Genomic DNA, 17,246 nt, shown 5'->3' on the forward strand with positions numbered 1-17,246 from the left:
AGGGGGGGAAGCTACTGTGTGGGGTTTATATTAACCCCCGCCCCAACGACGGGCGGGCGAGGGGGTTAAAAATTAAAACTCGCAAAACACGACACTAGCCTGCTACCATTTTTACGGTGGCGGGTTGCTCCCACAGTGCAGTTGGGAGCCTGATTTAAATTTAACAGGTTTTCCAGGGCTCAGGAAACCCAGCTGTTAGCTGGAGATGAGAGCAGACAGCTGCAGAAGGTAAGTGGTTTGTAGAGCATTGCTTGTGAGCCAGGAGGAGCAGGAGTGTCCATCCCCCACCCCGGTCCCTCAAGCAAACCTTCCTGACCGCGCCTACCCCTCTTTTTAGTGCTCTGGTCAGATCACACTTTGAGTACTGCATCCATTTCTGGTCACCAAGACATAAGGGACACATTCTGGTGCTAGAGGTAGTGCAGAGAAGAACCACATGGTTCATCCCTTGTGTCAAATGTCTGAGTTATGAGAACAGACTGGAGGAATTTGGGCTTTTCTGCTGGGAAAGGAGGTGTATAAAGAGTGATTTTTTTTTACAGGTTATAAGATAGTTCGAGGGGGAAAAAAAGATAAACCTAGAACATTACTTTGAGTTAAATAGAGGGTGTCAGACAGGGGACCCTGGATTCAAATTCTTAAAAGCTAAATTTCAGACTGATGTCAGGAAATTGTTAGTTGCATAGAGTGTTCAACATATGCAATAGATTACCTGGAAGAGTTGCAGAGGCAAAACCCCATGAATCTTTTGAGGAAGAATTGGATGCTGAAATGAGTGGAACTTTAGGATCTTTCTGGGTGGATGAAATAAGATGGACTGAATGGACTTCCTCATCATAATTATCTTGAAGTTTTCTATTCTCATTTTTAATTACTTTTTTTTTAAATTAATTTTTAAAGATATAATTGTAATGAGCAAACTATATTAAAATTAAATCCACACAGGTATACCTTTATATTGACTATATTTATACTGCACTTGGCTGAGAACAGAATTGGAACTGTATTCAATGCCTCTGGAGAGGGGGGGGGGGGGTAGGAGAATTTTTTTGAAAGAAAGACTAACATTGGAATGTTTGGTGGTTAGTCCTGTAAGGAAAAGGCTAATCAGACTGACTTGAGGGTTGCTAATGTAATACAGCTATTGATTTTTCATTATATTGCAGTAATGTTTTGTTTATCATCAGAATTACGATTTGGAAAATTTGATAATCCTCAATTCTAAGATAGTGACCACTGATTTTTAGAATTGTTAAGACGCTTGCAACATTGGCAAATTCTAATGCGAAGTAACCACCTGTTTAATGAGAAAAGTGAATAGGAGACATGGGTAAGAAAGGATTGTTAACTTCAGCAATAGACACGGGACAGGCAGCAAAGCTCCCTTTGTATCAAAGGAGAGCGAGATTTTTATTCATTCGGACCTGAAGCCTTGTTAAGATAAGCACCTGCCTGAGAAAGACCACAGCCTGGAATTGAGCCAGTGCACTTTCTGTAATCGAGTTACGAGAGAAACATGTTTTTGAAGGTTGAGTTGTTTTGACCCATGCCAATCATTCTAGCACAAATCTGTAGCTGCAATGACCGAACATAATCAAATCAGTATTGATTGATACATGATCAAAGACACCCTTTGATAAAATATGTAATGTAGAAATGTGAAAATTGTCATGTCATCGGGGTGAGAGAAATATATAAAAAGTGGCAGTTTGTAATGAGAATTTAGTCGTCGGCCTGAAATATTGAGCTCAAAATTGTAACATGTTTCTGTTCCCCAAACCATCAGGTGTGGTTGGAAGTAATATCTTTTATGTATAGGAAGCTTGGGAACCACAGGGTGAATATGTTAAAATATGTAAGTGGGTGGAACAATTGCAGCTGAATTGTAATACGGATAAGGGTACAATACTGCGCGTAAGAAGAGAAAATGAGTGACACACATACTCCATGAATGGTGTTGAAATAATTAAGGATGAAGTTGAGAGATTTAGAATTCTTAGATTCGAGATTCAACGTGTCCCCCACCACGGCAGAGCAGCAATAAACACAAAGCAAATTGAAAGCTGAAACTATATAGCGAACACAGTAGAGCAGAAGCAAAATACTGCGGATGCTAGAAATCTGAAATAAAAACAGAAAATGCTGGAAATACCTACTAGTATTTCCAGCATTTTCTGTTTTTATTACAGTACAGAGCAGCATTCTTGGAGTGCTGTCTTTGCATCAGCGCTTGTCGTTAAAAGGCTGTTTTTTTTTTTATCTCCAGAAACCCGGGTTGAGGCTTGCCTGAGAATTCCCCGCCCCCCCACCAAAAAAAAATTGTTTTTGCACTTGTGTGGTTAGAGCTTTTAGTTTTACTAAACTGGGTGCACAGAGTTTAAAATAAAATTTTATTATAGGCAGGAGAACATATAGAACGGAAGAAAATAACATCTAGTAGGGGCAATGTGTGGTCTCTGAAGAAAATCTGAAACAATTAAAGTGGCCCTCTGATTCAAATGCCAGACAGAACAAATTGAAAATGAGGAAGAGTAAGAAAGAAAGTCAGATAGAACATTTTAATTCAAAGGGGAATGGATCTGTGGGATAAGCCACCAAAGAATGTCACTGAAGCGGATAATATACATAATTGTCAACCATAGAATCACAGAATGATACAGCACAGAGAGCATATGCCGGCTCTTTGAAAGATCTATCCAATTAGTCCCACCTGCTCTTTTTATTCCTTTTCAAGTATTTACCCATTTCCATTTTGAAAACCACTTTTTAAAAGTTATTTTGAAAAACTAGCTGCTTCTTGCATAAACAGTCAGCTTTTTCAGTTTGCAGTTCCTGCTAGTGGCTGGAAATCCTCTGATGTCAGGAAGGTTGGAGAATGACAAAAAGCAGCTTTAGAACCTTGTTGAAGTCAAGTGGGACTGATACTGTGCAAAGAGGTCTCATGATGTGTTGTGACGATTAAAGTGGACAGAAGGAAGCCGGGGGCGAGCAGCCCATTTCCCACTCGAGGTCAAGTGGAGGCCTCGGGTAAAACAAAATGTGGGGGGACAACTGGACCAAAATGTATAGATGTACTTCAGTTGCCATTTTGAAGACATACATCTGTCCTTATGACAGACAGTAGTGTCATTGCAGCACCTGCACCAACAGGAAGGTGTAATTACAGCGTGATGAGCATACAGAGACAGTTTTCATTATAAATGTAGATGTACGGATTTATAATGGAAAAAGTTGACAGGAAGTGCATGTAGACATAGAAACATAGAAGATAGGAGCAGGAGTAGGCCATTTGGCCCCTCGAGCCTGCTCTGCCATTCAATGAGATCATGGCTGATCATCCAAACTCAGTACCTTGTCTCTGCCTTCTCCCCATATCCCTTGATCCCTTTAGCCTTAAGAAATATATCTACAGGAAACTCTTTATTATCTGGCACCGACGGGACCGGTGTGGTGCTGGTTTATCAAAAAGTCCGGATTACAGAGAGGTATAGTTAAAAGGTACGAGAGCTCCGTACACAGCAACAAATCCAGGCTTCCCTGTTGCTTAGCAACAGGTGCAGGAACTCCGGCCACAGACCAAGCGTACCTGTTGCTTAGCAACAGGTGCAGGAACCCCAGTTACACAACCACAGATCCAGGAACTGCCACTAATATGAAGTAAAACTTACCTGAACCTACTCCTGAATTTTGCCGGTTAACAGAGATTTCCGGTTATTTAGGTGCCGGTAAATCGAGAGTTTCCTGTAACTCCTTCTTGAATATATTTAATGAATTGGCCTCAACTGCTTTCTGTGGTAGAGAATTCCTCAGGTTCACCACTCTCTGGATCTAGACGTAAGATTTCAATCTCCAGCCATGTGCAGACTGGTACACTGCTCCCGGACTCGCCCTCCACAACTGTCTCCGAACATGGACGTTGGTTCAGTGATGCTCCAAGCTGACTCCACCCTGTCTACAAGTCAACTTCATCCCGCCACAGGACCTGCAACTTTAATATTGGACTTTCGCATGGCGTCTCCTCCCTGTCCTCTGTTTACATAAGAACATAAGAAGCAGGAGTAGGCCATTCGGCCCCTCGAGCCTGCTCCACCATTCAATATGATCATGGCTGATCGATCGTGGCCTCAACTCCACTTTCTCGCTCGCTCCCCGTAACCCTTGACGCCCCTGTAGCTCAAATATCTGTCAATCTCCACCTTGAACATATTCAATGACCCGGCCTCCACAGCTCTCTGGGGTAGAGAATTCCAAAGATTCACGACCCTCTGAGAGAAGAAATTCCTCCTCATCTCTGTTTTAAAGATTCTGTTGGCCAGCGGGATGATGATGATGCAACTCCAGTTCCGCGCGGCGCCCACCGGTCGCGGAAGGCCTCAGGCGCCTAGAGCCCTCTTTTGTCTCCACTAGTCCTATCACCATCTCGTCTTGTTTTGAACACCTCTTAATGTCTCTTCTCTTTTGTTCTCTCCCAGCCCGGCCTTTCAATCTATTTCATTCCCTGTGCCTCTTTAGTCTTGATAAAGGGTTTTGACCCGAAATGTTGACTCTAATTTCTCTCCACGGATGTTGCCTGGCCTGCTGAGTTTTTCCAGCATTTTCTGTTGTTATTTCGGATTTCCAGCATCCGCAGTATTTTGCTATGGTACTAGTCTCAGGTGTCTCTGTCGGGCTGTAACCCAGGCGACACCGTCCGCGGCCAGCAGCGCGGAACGCCCGAGGGGGGTTGTTTGTTTCTGGCCGGTCGGTTCAAAAGGAGCGCACAAGGACCCTTTGGCGCAGGCGCACTGGGAGTGTCGTTGGCCGTTTTTGAAAAATACCGAAAGTTTGTGCCCGAGGCGGAGAGAGAGCGGGCGAGCGATGGGGGGGAAAAACAAACAGCGAACTAAAGGCAACGTGCGGGTAAGGGACCGGCACCGGCAGGTTATCGGCCGCCCGATTGATGCTCCGTCTAAACTGGCCCTCCCGACAATCTCACACCGAGACCGCGCAGGAGGAGCCCATTCGGCCCGTCATTCCGGCTCCGGCTCTTGGAAAGATTTTTTCCCTGCAGCCCTGACAATTCCTCCCCCCCCCTTCAAGTATTTTATTCTGACCTCTTCCCCCTCCCCCCTCACTCACCACCCCCACTTGGTCCTCCCATGTTTTAAAGGGGGGAAAAACCTTGTATCTAACTATATTATCTCTTAACCTCTTCCGCCTTCCATCCTATCACAGACCTTCCCTTTTGTTCTTTCATCCCCTTCCCCATTTCCCAGCCCCTACCCTTGCTTAAAAATCTGTTCCATTTCCTGCTTTCTTCCAGTTCTGACGAAAGGTCATCGACCTGAAACGTTAATTCTGTTTCTCTCTTCACAGATGCTGCCTGACCTGCTGAGTATCGCCAGCATTTTCTGTTTTTATTTTATATTTATATATATATATTAGTGCATTTCACGATCTCAGGACGTCCCAAAGTGCTTTGCAGCTATTGAACTACTTTTTTGTTGTTGTTGAAGTGTAGTGACTGTTGTAAAATGTAGGCAAGGCAGCAGCCAATTTGTGCACAGCAAGATCCCACAAACAGCAACGTGATGATAGAAACATAGAAGATAGGAGTAGGCCATTCGGCCCCTCGAGCCTGCTCCGCCATTCAATGAGATCATGGCTGATCTTCCAAATTCAGTACCCTGTCCCTGCCTTCTCCCCATATCCCTTGACCCCTTTAGCCTTAAGATGACCAGATCATCTGTTTTAGTGATGTCTGGTCGAGGGCTAGAACGCCAGGGAGAACTCCCCCGGCCTTCTCCGAAAGTGCCACGGGATCTTTTACGTCTGTCTGAGAGAGCAGACTGGAGGGGGGCCTCAGTTTAACATCTCACCTGAAAGACAGCACCTCCCACAGTGCAGCGCTCCCTCAGTACTGCACTGGGGTGTCAGCTTAGATTTTGTGCTCAAGTACCTGAAGTGGAGCAGCTTCTAACGCCTCCACCATCCACTTTCAAACATGGCAACACAGCTTTCAGGGGCACTGGGGAAGTTAGCAGCTGGGGCCTTTGCTGGGATGTAGACTGGATTGTTTTGTGGCAAGTGGTTATTAAGAAGACGCTGCTCTTTTTGGACCATTTGCAGTCCTGTTACCCTGGAGCTGGATCCCTGGCATCTGCTGAGGGAGGACAGACCTGGGTCAGGAGTGGGTGGGAAAGTGTGATTTCTGTATTGGGCAACTATTCAATGCTGTGTTCCTCTGTGCAGAAAATTCCCAAGGTATCTGGGAGTACTACTGGTGTCATGAAAAACCACCATAGTCAGTGTCACCATAGCTCCATGGTAAATGTACTATTGGTGGTTTGTTGAGGCGTACAGGAAGATTTGAGTTTGATCCCAGGTTTGTGCTGAGTTGGCTGATTGCTAAATGATTGCTGAACCGGTGCTGCAATTGGCTTTGCTGCCTCTCTGCCTGAGCTGGGGTTCATGATCATTCTCCAGTGACCTATGCTAAGAGTATATGTACATTTTGGTTTAGGATATGATTGGACAGTAATGCCCTACATGATCAAATAGCCTGCTGACAATGATTGAGCTAAGATGTGAAGAATGGCCACCTTGGGTAAGCTCCTGAAGTTGTCCAACATGAGTGTCGGCATCCAAAAAGAAACCTCTGGGCTTCAGAATCAGGAAGTGCTAAGGAAGAGGGCGGCTGTTGCTTGTGGAAGTGTACCCCAGCAGTGTCTTCAGGAAGGATGCAAAAGAGGGAGGGAGTTGAAGAAATCAGGTTGGCTCCACTGCTAAGGTCCAACCATACCAGTATCCCTGATACGATGACAAAATACTGCGGATGCTGGAAATCCGAAATAACAACAGAAAACGCTGGGGAAAAACTCAGCAGGCCAGGGCAGCATCCGTGGAGAGAGAAACACAGTTAACGTTTCAAGTTGAAACCCTTCTTCAGAACTGAGAAAAAAGGCAGGAAATGAAACCGATTAAAAGGCCAGTTTGGGGGCTGGGAAATGGGGGAGGGGATGAAAGAAGAGACATTAAGAGATATTCAAGGCGAGACGAGATGGTAATAGGACAGGTAAAGAGACAAAAGACGGCTCTAGATGAAGTGTGAAATGCGCTGGCAGAGTGAGAGACAGCTGCCATGTGGGAGAGAGAAAAAGGAAAAGGCACAAACCAAAGATGTGGATAAAAAATATAATAGGGGCCGAGGTTATGATCTGAAATTGTTGAACTCGATGTTGAGTCCGGAAGGCTGTAAAGTGCCTAATTGGAAGATGAGGTGCTGTTCCTCGAGCTTACACTGAGCTCCCGTGGAACAATGCAAGAGGCCTGCTGTTTCCCAAGCCTGTGTTATCCACATAAATGTATGGTGTAACAAAAGTTGCTTTCTTTTATTGACAGTGCTTTGATTCTGCTGAAGGGTTGCATAGTAATAATATAATTGATTAGATACCTCTAGCATACTAATGAATTACAGTAGCTATGTACAGATCTTATGGATGTAGCACACACATACCAAGGAGTAGCAGTGGAAGAGTGCAGCATCCCTTGTTTTTCAGTATACCTGCTTTCTGCCTTGAAACCTTCCACGTTGTCCATATTTCATTATGGACATAGTTGTTTCCTGCAGATTTCCTTACCACTTTCTGCTTCTGAATCCCAGACGTTTTCTGAATGCTAACACTCATGCCGGACAACTCCAACTTTCCTCAGGACAACAGTCCATTCATTTGTAGATGCTTTTTGTTAAAATGGCTCACCTTACTACAAAGGAGCAAGCCTGCAGCTTCGTGGTAGCCCTCCCACCCTCGAGTCAGAAGGTGCAGGGTTGGGGACCCTCGCTCGAGACAGTCCCGGTGAGTGAAGACCGGCGCTCCCGCTCTAAATTCTGTCTTCACTCGCGTCTGATGGGTGTAGGTGACCCCTCTCCTCGTATGGATTGTGGGATTCCATAAAACCCTCTCGGTGTATACGACCATCCACCCTATCGGCCTGTATAAAGGTGGTTATGGCCGCGGCGGAGCGTTCACCTTGTGGCGTGTCGAGCTGTTAATCAGCCTGTAAATCCTTCCACTGGTTCACACTGTACTCTAAGGGAATAGTGTGAAAATATGGAAACAACAAACGTCATAAAGATCACAATTAAAGGCACTGGCCAATGCTAGGACTGTGATCTTCAAATAAGGTGTCAGAATCAAGGCCACCAGTTACTGGATCATGATTGTGGTCCTGGGTGAAAGTATTACATTCAAACACACTAACAAGCTGTGTTCAACACTGACAGGTGAACTTTAGTAGTCATTATGTAAATATACTAAATTGAGCCACACGCTGTCTAATAACAACAGAAAATGCTGGAAATACTCAGCAGGCCAGGCAGCATCCGTGGAGAGAGAAACAGAGTTAACGTTTCAGGTCTGGGACCCTTCATCAGAACTGGAAAAAGCTGGAGATGTAACATATTAAGCAGGTGCAGAGACATTGGGGGGGGGCGGGGTTTAGGAGGGGAGGAAGGAATAGAAAGAACACCCTGTGCTTTTGTAAGAGGCAGGAAAGATAAAATGTTGCAAATGGGAATGGCAAAAATCATACAGCATGAAAAATGGGGGCAGGGATAATTATCTGAAATTGTTAAACTCAGTGTTGAGTCCGGCAGGCTGCAAAGTGCCCAATCGAAAGATGAGGTGCTGTTCCTCGAGCTTACGTTGAGCTTCATTGCAGCAATGCAATAGCCCGAGGACAGAGAGATCAGAGCGGGAGTGAAGCGGTGAATTAAAATGACAGGCGACCGGAAGCTCAGGGTCACCCGTACGGACTGAACGGAGGTGTTCCGCAAAGCGGTCACCCAATCTGCGTTTGGTCTCCCCAATGTAGAGGAGACCGCATCGTGCTGTCTAATAAAGTAGTTTACAATACTGGAAAGAAAGGATAGTAGCCAAAGTGGTTGGAGAAACATATGTTACACAGGTCTGTGGGTTTGCATTTTGTGATTCAGTTTCCACTGTAATTTAAAAAGTTAAATATGATTTTTGTACCATTCATTTTTTTTCCATAAATAATATAATCTTTCTTTGTAAATTGTCCCCCATCCTCAGTCCACCTAATGCCCAGCCTCACAGCCGACTAGCTACCAGACCACTGCCGATGTCACCTGTTCGCAGCTGCAAGGAGCTGCTGACTGTCTAGGCATGATTGTGCCCTATGTGTTCCCCCCCTCCCTTTTCTCCTTCCCCCCTGAAATGCTGTAGCCTCCATTTAGCACAGCACAGATTGGGAACTGAACAGAGCAGAGATTCATTTAGGACAGAGATGAGGAGGAATTACTTCACCCAGAGAGTGGTGAACCTGTGGAATTCTCTACCACAGAAGGCAGTGGAGGCCAATTCATTAAATATATTCAAGAAGGAGTTAGATATATTTCTTAAGGTTAAAGGGATCAAGGGATATGGGGAGAAGGCAGGGACAGGGTCCTGAATTTGGATGATCAGCCATGATCTCATTGAATGGCGGAGCAGGCTCGAGGGGCCGAATGGCCGACTCCTGCTCCTATCGTCTATGTTTCTATGAAGCTGTGTCTGTCTCACTCTAGCACTAAGTGCTCCTAAGGCTTAGTGCCACCACCCTAACTATTTACACATCTTGGTAAATCTGTGCTGTATGACTTTTTTTTAATGTCCTCCAGCAGTTTGCAGGAGTTGGAGTCAAACATCCTGCAGGCTTAGTTTGGCTCCGAAGGAAGTTTGCCGAAGATTAATTTGATTTGCTTCGTTTTTACAGCCGTCCAACAGTGGAAAAGCAGCCGAACTGCTGGCTAAAGACAAGGGAACGGTTCCAGGCTTTATTGGATTTGGAGCCACCCAGAATGAACTGGGTTATGTTCCTGCAGTCCAAGGCGTAGAAGAAATAGATAATTTGGTGGATGCAGACTTCCGAATGGTTCTGCGCAAAATGTCGAAGAGAGATGCAACCACAAAATTAAAAGTATGTTTCACTGTCAACTTCTGCAGAAGCTCATTTTTCCGCAGGTTCCTATATAAGTCATTCCCTGGGGCCATCACGTTGTAAGCCCACTCTGTAAAGTTCTCTTTACAGCTGCATGTCAAGGACATCTTCTGGGGGAAGAGATGCAGCTACCATTTCTGGCATTTTTTTCCACAACTCCTTTTTTTATTAAGAGAGTAGGACAATCCAGCCTAGACAGTTACATGACTGCTTTTGACGTCAGTGGTTGAGTGATATGAACAAGAATCACAAGTCAGCTAGTTTTTATCTCGCTCCCTTTTACAACTGTGGTGGAATTATTAGCCAAAGCAGGTGACATGAATCAGTCATTCATGAAAGAAAGACTTATGAAATAATACTGAGCGGCCTGTGGGTGGCGCTGTCCAGGGAGAGTATAAATACTCGGGCATGGGCCCAGCTTGCACAGGACATTCTTAACAGGAACTAGTGAAGGACACAACTAGACCTCCATGTTGTAAAACAGTTGATTAAAGCTTTGTTTAACGCTTAGCCCAAGTGCCTAGTAGTTTTCTTACGTCAGCAGGTGTTCTGCAATTCGAATTTTATTCTCTTGGCTCATGGCTGTAATGATGATGTTATGCTGAGAAATTAAAAGTTATATCATTTACCTTTAGCTCTTTTTGTGTATCTCAATAACTTTTATTTTTAATAGATGATAATAGTGTTTTGTAATACCACTTAACATTTTAATTGGCCAATACTTATAAACAAAATGAAATAGAAAATAATTTTTGAGGTACAATTTAAATACCTGTATTGACAAATATATCTGAATTACAAATAAAATGTTCTAATTTTCTACCTAAAAAATAAAGGCTAATGGAATTTTGGCCTTTATCTCAAGGAGGTGCGAATTCAAATGTGGGGAATAATAATAATAATTCCAACTTTATTGTCATTGTACAACGAAATGTGATCTTGCAAGCTCCCATGAGTCCAGTACAAATAACATTAACATTAAACGTAAATAGCACCGTCCTGGGAGAAGCAAAGCCGCTGCGTCTGTGCACGCCGCCATTCCATTTCCACCATTCCGACAATCTTCAGCCCAACGCCCAGGCCTGCTCACCAGCTGCCCCTCCTCGGGGCTCCTTCCGTGACCTTCTGCACCTGGTCTTCCCTGATGGTCACCCCTCCAGGTACTAACCAGGCCTGGCTCTGCTTAGCTTCCAAGCCTTGCCAGTGACCCTGTCCAAGTGACGCCTCAGTTGTACAGAGCCTTGGTCAGATGCCATCTGGAGTACTGCATTCAGTTTTGGGCACCGAACCTCAGGAGAGATGTAGAGGCCTTGGAAAGTGTATAATGCAGATTCACCAGAATGATACCAGGGCTTAAAAAGGTTTAATTATGAGGACAGATTGCATAAACGTGGCTTGTATTCGCTTGCATTTAGAAGGTTGAAGGGTGATCTAATCAAGGTGTTTAAAATGATGAAGGGATTCAGTAGGGTAGATACAGAAAAACTATTTCCTCTGGTGGGAGAATCCAGAACAAGAAGGCAAAATCTTAAAATTAGAGACATGCCATTTAAGAGTGAAATATGGAAGCATTTTTTCACACGCAGTGTAATGGAAATCTGGAACTCGCTCCCCCAAAAAGATGTGGATGCTGGGTCGATTGACGTTTTCAAGACTGAGATTGATAGATTTTTGTAACGGTTATCAAAGGATATGGAGCAAAGGTGGGTAAATGAAGCGGAGGTACAAATCAGCCAGGAGTTAACTGAAGGGCAGAACAGGCTCGAGGGGTTGCATGGCCCACACCGGTTCCTATGGCTTTGGTTTAACATCTCATCCAAAAGATGTAATCTTTGACGATGCAACACTCCCTTATTTACTGCAGCCTAGATTATGCACTCAAAATGTGTGGGGATAGGGCGGGAAAGCGGTGTTGAGGTCGACGATCAGCGATAACCTTATTGAATGGCGGAGCAGGCTCGAGGGGCCGTATGGCCTACTCCTGCTCCTATTTCTTATATTCTTGTGTTCCGTGATAGCTTTTTAGTCTTGTATTCAGTTGAGTTTTGAGCGGTACATGAGATAGCACAACAATGCTATATTTACTTTTCTGTTTGAAGTTGTCTTGGAGTGCATCAAGGCAGACGGATTGTGAATTAGGCTTTCCATTTCAAGCTGTTCTGGAATTACTGATTACCTGTCACTTAAAAATACGGTACATAGAGTTCATTTAAAAGTTAAGTATGAAATCATATTCGATACACCACTTATTGCATAGAATGCTGTTCTTTGGAATTATGAATCCGCTAGTGTTTTTTTCAGTGTGGTGGGGATTTGATTTTTCTAATACTTGAGTTACTCAAGAAACACTTACTATTTCTTCTAAGGCTGTACAAGAGTTTGGGACAATGTGCAAAGAGAAAGACCCTGAGAATATAAAAGGAGTTCTTCCTTATTGGTCAAGGATCTACTGCAAAATTTCTTTGGTAAGTTTCTGTGCAGTTCTTTTTTCCCTAAATTTTAGACTGAATAGATGCAATCAAATAAGTGAAATCTACAGTGCCTAGAGCTGGGACATGGGCCACGATATTTACAGCGAGGCAGGGAGGGTGCTGTAGTGCGAGGAAGAACCGGGGACGTGGAGGTCCTGCTGAATTTAACGGCAGCATCTCATTATAATTTTTTTCTTCCGTTTCCAGCCTGGCAGCTGGCCAAATTGACAGGCTGGCCGGCTGTTGGGTGGGAAAACCAGCCGCAGGAGGTCGTAGCTGGGGACTTTTGAGGATGGTCCCTGGCAATTGGGAGGGAGCGAGAGATCGGTGCTTGGAGGGGGTGGGAGGTCGGCGGAGAGAGCGGCTGCAATTGGCAGGAGTGAGGCCTAGGCTTCGTTGAGGGGCCGGAGGAGCACTCGCCTTTTGAGCCGCCAGCTTTTCCCTTTTACTGCCGGTTTCCCGAGCCCCGGGAATCCGCATAGCCACTGTTAAATTGGCTCCCAATTGCACTGTGGGAGCCTGATTTAAATATGTTAATGAAGTGGAAATTCAGGAGAAACTTCTTTACCCAGAGAGTGATCAGAATGTGGAACTCGCTACCACAAGGAATAGTTGAAGTGAATAGCATAGATGCATTTAAGGGGAAGCTAGATAAACACATGAGAAAGAAAGGCATTGAAGGCTATACTGATGGGGTTAGATGAAGAGGGGTGGGAGGAGGCTTATATGCAGCATTAACACTGGCAGCATTAACACTGGCATAGACCAGTTGTGCTAAATGACCTGCTTCTGTGCTGTACATTCTATAAGTGTCCCGCTTCTCCACGGCGGGATGCTTGCACGACATGAAATCTGCCGTTGCAAAAACGGCAAAGGGCGCGCAAGCGACGGTTTGAGGACACATTCCCTGTTTTAAATTTTTTAAACCCTCCTCCAAACCCTCTGCAGCCTGTCTTTTAGGGGTGGGGCTGGGGGGTGGTGCGGTTGATATCGAGGCCATTGAATCTGCAAATCAGTATTCAGTAACATAATTTTTTTCATAAAAGCAACATGGACAATGTCTAATATTACCGTAGTTCACATCCACCACACAAGGGAGCATAGTGTTGTATTCCAAATTTAAGAACATTTCTTATGTAACTACATTGTTCCGAAGTCCAAATTTGTTACTCACATACTACATTCCTCTATACTTGTTATACTTAACAGAGTGACTGCTGCCAACGACCGGAAGCTGCGCAGAAGCGTACTGCGCAGGCTCCAATGACCGGAAGTTGTGCACATCAATCTGGAAGCTGATATCGATAATGTTTCTGCTTTTTTTCCACAGAGCCCGCTCCCTTCCCGGCTTTTTTTCCACAGAGCCCGCTCCCTTCGGGAAGGGGCTGGGGGAGCGCCATTTAAAGGCGGGCGCTTCCTGCCTTTTCTTGTCGGCAAAAGTTTTGGTTTTGGCTCTCAGCGCCACTTTTGAGGTTCCTAAGTGTCGAGCTCTTTCCCTGGGCCTATCCATTAGAGAGGTGTGTAACGCTCAAATCACCTCCAGGGGCGATAGAGGCGAATTTTGCAGTCAGAGGCGATAATTAGCCCCAGAAGCTAAACTTTGCGCCCGGCCAATATTCGCGCCCCAAAATGGGCGATACCGAATTTCTCCCCCTATGTATCTACTGCCTTTGATCTTTCTGTTCTTCTACTGTAAGAATCATACTTGTCACAGGTAAGGCCATTCTGAAATTGTTTGGTAAAGGTAATATCACTTCAAATGCTGGAAATTTCAACATTTACTGTGCATTCGAAAACAAAGATATGCTTTGAGTAAATTCTAACGGAAAGATCCCTTGGATTACAATATCTGCCGATTTGTGTTGCTGCAAAAGATTGGTCTGTAATTTGCAGTCAGCGGCAAAGCGCCCACCGCTGACCTCTAAGAAAGCTGCCCACAGAGATCTCGCGGGCTCTGTGTAGCGCTGTGAATAGGGGATTCCAGAGTGATGTCATCAAGCTGTCTAAGCAGCCAATCACATTGAAGAATTCTCACAGACAGCAAATCAGGAAATAAAAAGCAGCTTTTATTCTCACTTTTTAAAAATGTTACAGAGAACGAAATAAAGATTGAGACTTTCACATGGAGATAAGATAGAACAAACTTTTAAAAAAATTATTTAAAATTGTAATTTTCCACAAATATAAAAATTAGTTTTGCAGGGCCAGAACAGTTGTTTAGCAGTCAATATGCTGTTAAAACCCCAGTTACACCTAATGGGGTATTTAACAGTGATATTAACATGGAAAAGCCCAAGTTTTCATCAGTTCCACTGATTGCCGGCCATGGGGGGTGGTGGGCACGTCCACAGCGCAGCCTGTGTCGGAGCAGTGAGTGAGTGACTGACCGGGACTTCCACGTTTAGGTGCACGTGCGCTAAATCCTGAAGTTGCAGTCAGTTTCATCGGGGCAATGACGATGAGCGCTGACGGTTCGCCGTCATTGCCCACTGCAAATTCCGGGCCGTTGTGTCAAAGTATGGTAGAGCAGCAATTCTATTCATGGCAAGCTGTCAATCTTGGCTGCCCTGTCGGGGCACAGCTCAGAGACTCAATGCTTCCTAAAATGACAGCAAGTACCCCTGACTGTTCTTACACATCTCTTGGTGATTGGATTTTCAGAAGGCCTTCAATAAGGTCCCACACAAGAGGTTGGTGAACAAAATTAGGGCACATGGAATTGGGGGTAATATACTAGCATGGATTGAGAATTGGTTAACAGACAGGAAACAAAGAGTAGGGATAAACAGGTCTTTTTCAGGATGGCAGGCTGTGACTAGTGGGGTACCGCAAGGATCGGTGCTTGGGCCCCAGCTATTCACAATCTATATCAATGATTTGGATGAGGGGACTAAATGTAACTTTTCCAAATTTGCTGATGATACAAAGCTAGGTGGCAGTGTCAGTTGCGAAGAGGATGTGAAGAGGCTTCAAGGGGATCTCGACAGGCTCTGAGTGGGCGAGAACATGGCAGATGGAATATAATGTGGATAAATGTGAAGTTATCCACTTTGGTAGAAAAACCAGAAAGGCAGAGTATTTCCTAAATGGTGAAAGATTGGGGAATGCAGATGCTCAAAGGGACCTGATGTTCTTGCACATGAGTCACTGAAAGTGAATGTGCAGGTGCAGCAAGCCATTAGGAAGGCAAATGGTATGCTGGCCTTCATTACAAGAGGATTTGAGTACAGGAGTAAAGAAGTCTTACTCCAATTATATAGGGCCTTGGTGAGACCACACCTGGAGTACTGTGTACGTTTTTGGTCTCCTTACCTAAGGAAGGATATACTTGCCATAGAGGGAGTGTAACGAAGGTTCACAAGATTGATTCCGGGGATGGCAGAACTGTCGTATGAGAAGAGAGTGAGTAAACTAGGCCTGTATTCTCTTGAATTCAGAAGAATGAGAGGGGATCTCATTGAAGCATACACAATTATTACAGGGCTTGATAGGGTGGATGCTGGGAGAATGTTTCCCTTGGCTGGGGAGTCTAGAACCAGGGGCCACAGCCTCAGGATAAAGGGTAGGCCATTCAGGACTGAGATGAGAAGAAATGTATTCACACAGAGGCTGGTGAATCTTTGGAATTCCCTACCCCAGAGGGCTGTGGAGGCTTAGTCATTGGGTATATTCAAAACAGAAGTCGATAGATTTCTGACTAGTAAGGGCATCAAGGGATATGGCGATAGGGCCGGTGAATGGAGTTGAGGCAGAAGATCAGCCATGATCTCATTGAATGGTAGAGCAGGCTCGAAGGGCCGAATGGCCTGCTCCTGCTCCTATTTCTTATGATTCAAGCAAGTTATCTGCCTGCCCTCTTAGTGCGGCCAGTGCACAAAACCAGGAGACCCAACTAGGAAGAGAGAAAAGATGGAGGTAGATAAAATTACGCTAGATGCCTCTGCATTCTATCATATTTGATTACTTCATGATTTTTAAAAAGTTAAATTTACCCCATTCATTTTTTTCCCTTCCCATTTTCTTTTGAAGGTATAAATGTCTTGCTGTGATACTGTTCCATTGGTGTCCGTCAACCTTTAGCACTGCACCCATGTGGAAATTCTTGCATGTGAGCCTGAACACTGAGTGTATAGGCTATTCAACTATTGGGATATCATGGCTGAGTCTAATCCTGACATTCACACTGCATATTTGCAGCAGATGTACCTGGGTAGCGAGCAGGAGTGGAAACCTTGGGTGATTCCCCAACCTAATTCAGGGCCATGTAGACCAATTATAATGCCCCTGTTGAGATCAGCTAACTTCACACAAACCAAAGATTGTATCTGTGATGTTCTTAGTTTGTATGGTTCAGTTACTTACTGGATAAACTTGCTGACCTATTGGGGGGGGAATTTTAACCTAAAAGAACGAATGGGTTTGGGTCGGTGGGAAGTTAAAAGTGTTAAAAATCTGAATCCCGACCAGAACCTGCATCTAACCCGCCCACTTCTGATTTTGAACGGAGGTGGGACGAGGGGTGGGCAGCCAACCCGCTCCCTGGAGGCTGGTTGTCCATTTAAATATTGTATTGAGGCTGGAAGCCTCTGATTTAACCTCCATTTTGAATTGAACTTTCGTTGGTCGGGTTTTACAGGCCTCGTGAAACCCGCCAGCTAAAGTAAGGCAAGGACTGCTGGATCCAGGAGCTGAGTGCCTTTACACTTACCTCCTGGATCCAGCGTCCTTACTTAACCCACTCCCCATGATCGGAGACCCCCCCCCCCCCCAACGAGGCCTCCAAGTTACCCCCCA

The 17,246-nt window shown here is 44.8% G+C and overlaps 1 protein-coding gene across 1 annotated transcript in view; it reads left to right on the top strand.

Annotated features, from left to right (window-relative positions):
- The first annotated feature begins 4,763 nt into the window (after positions 1-4,763).
- The window catches only part of ltn1 (listerin E3 ubiquitin protein ligase 1), a 145,640-nt gene continuing 133,157 nt past the window's right edge, over positions 4,764-17,246 (top strand). The window contains exons 1-3 of the mRNA XM_086006213.1: positions 4,764-4,899; positions 9,757-9,960; positions 12,348-12,446. Coding sequence (XP_085862339.1) covers positions 4,858-4,899; positions 9,757-9,960; positions 12,348-12,446 — 345 coding nt within the window. The 5' untranslated portion in view covers positions 4,764-4,857. The remainder of the gene's footprint in view (positions 4,900-9,756; positions 9,961-12,347; positions 12,447-17,246) is intronic.

Source organism: Somniosus microcephalus, chromosome 14 (genome assembly GCF_052327205.1).
Source record: "Somniosus microcephalus isolate GS21.2 chromosome 14, FLI_Smic_1.0, whole genome shotgun sequence".
NCBI classification, from domain to species: domain Eukaryota; kingdom Metazoa; phylum Chordata; class Chondrichthyes; order Squaliformes; family Somniosidae; genus Somniosus; species Somniosus microcephalus.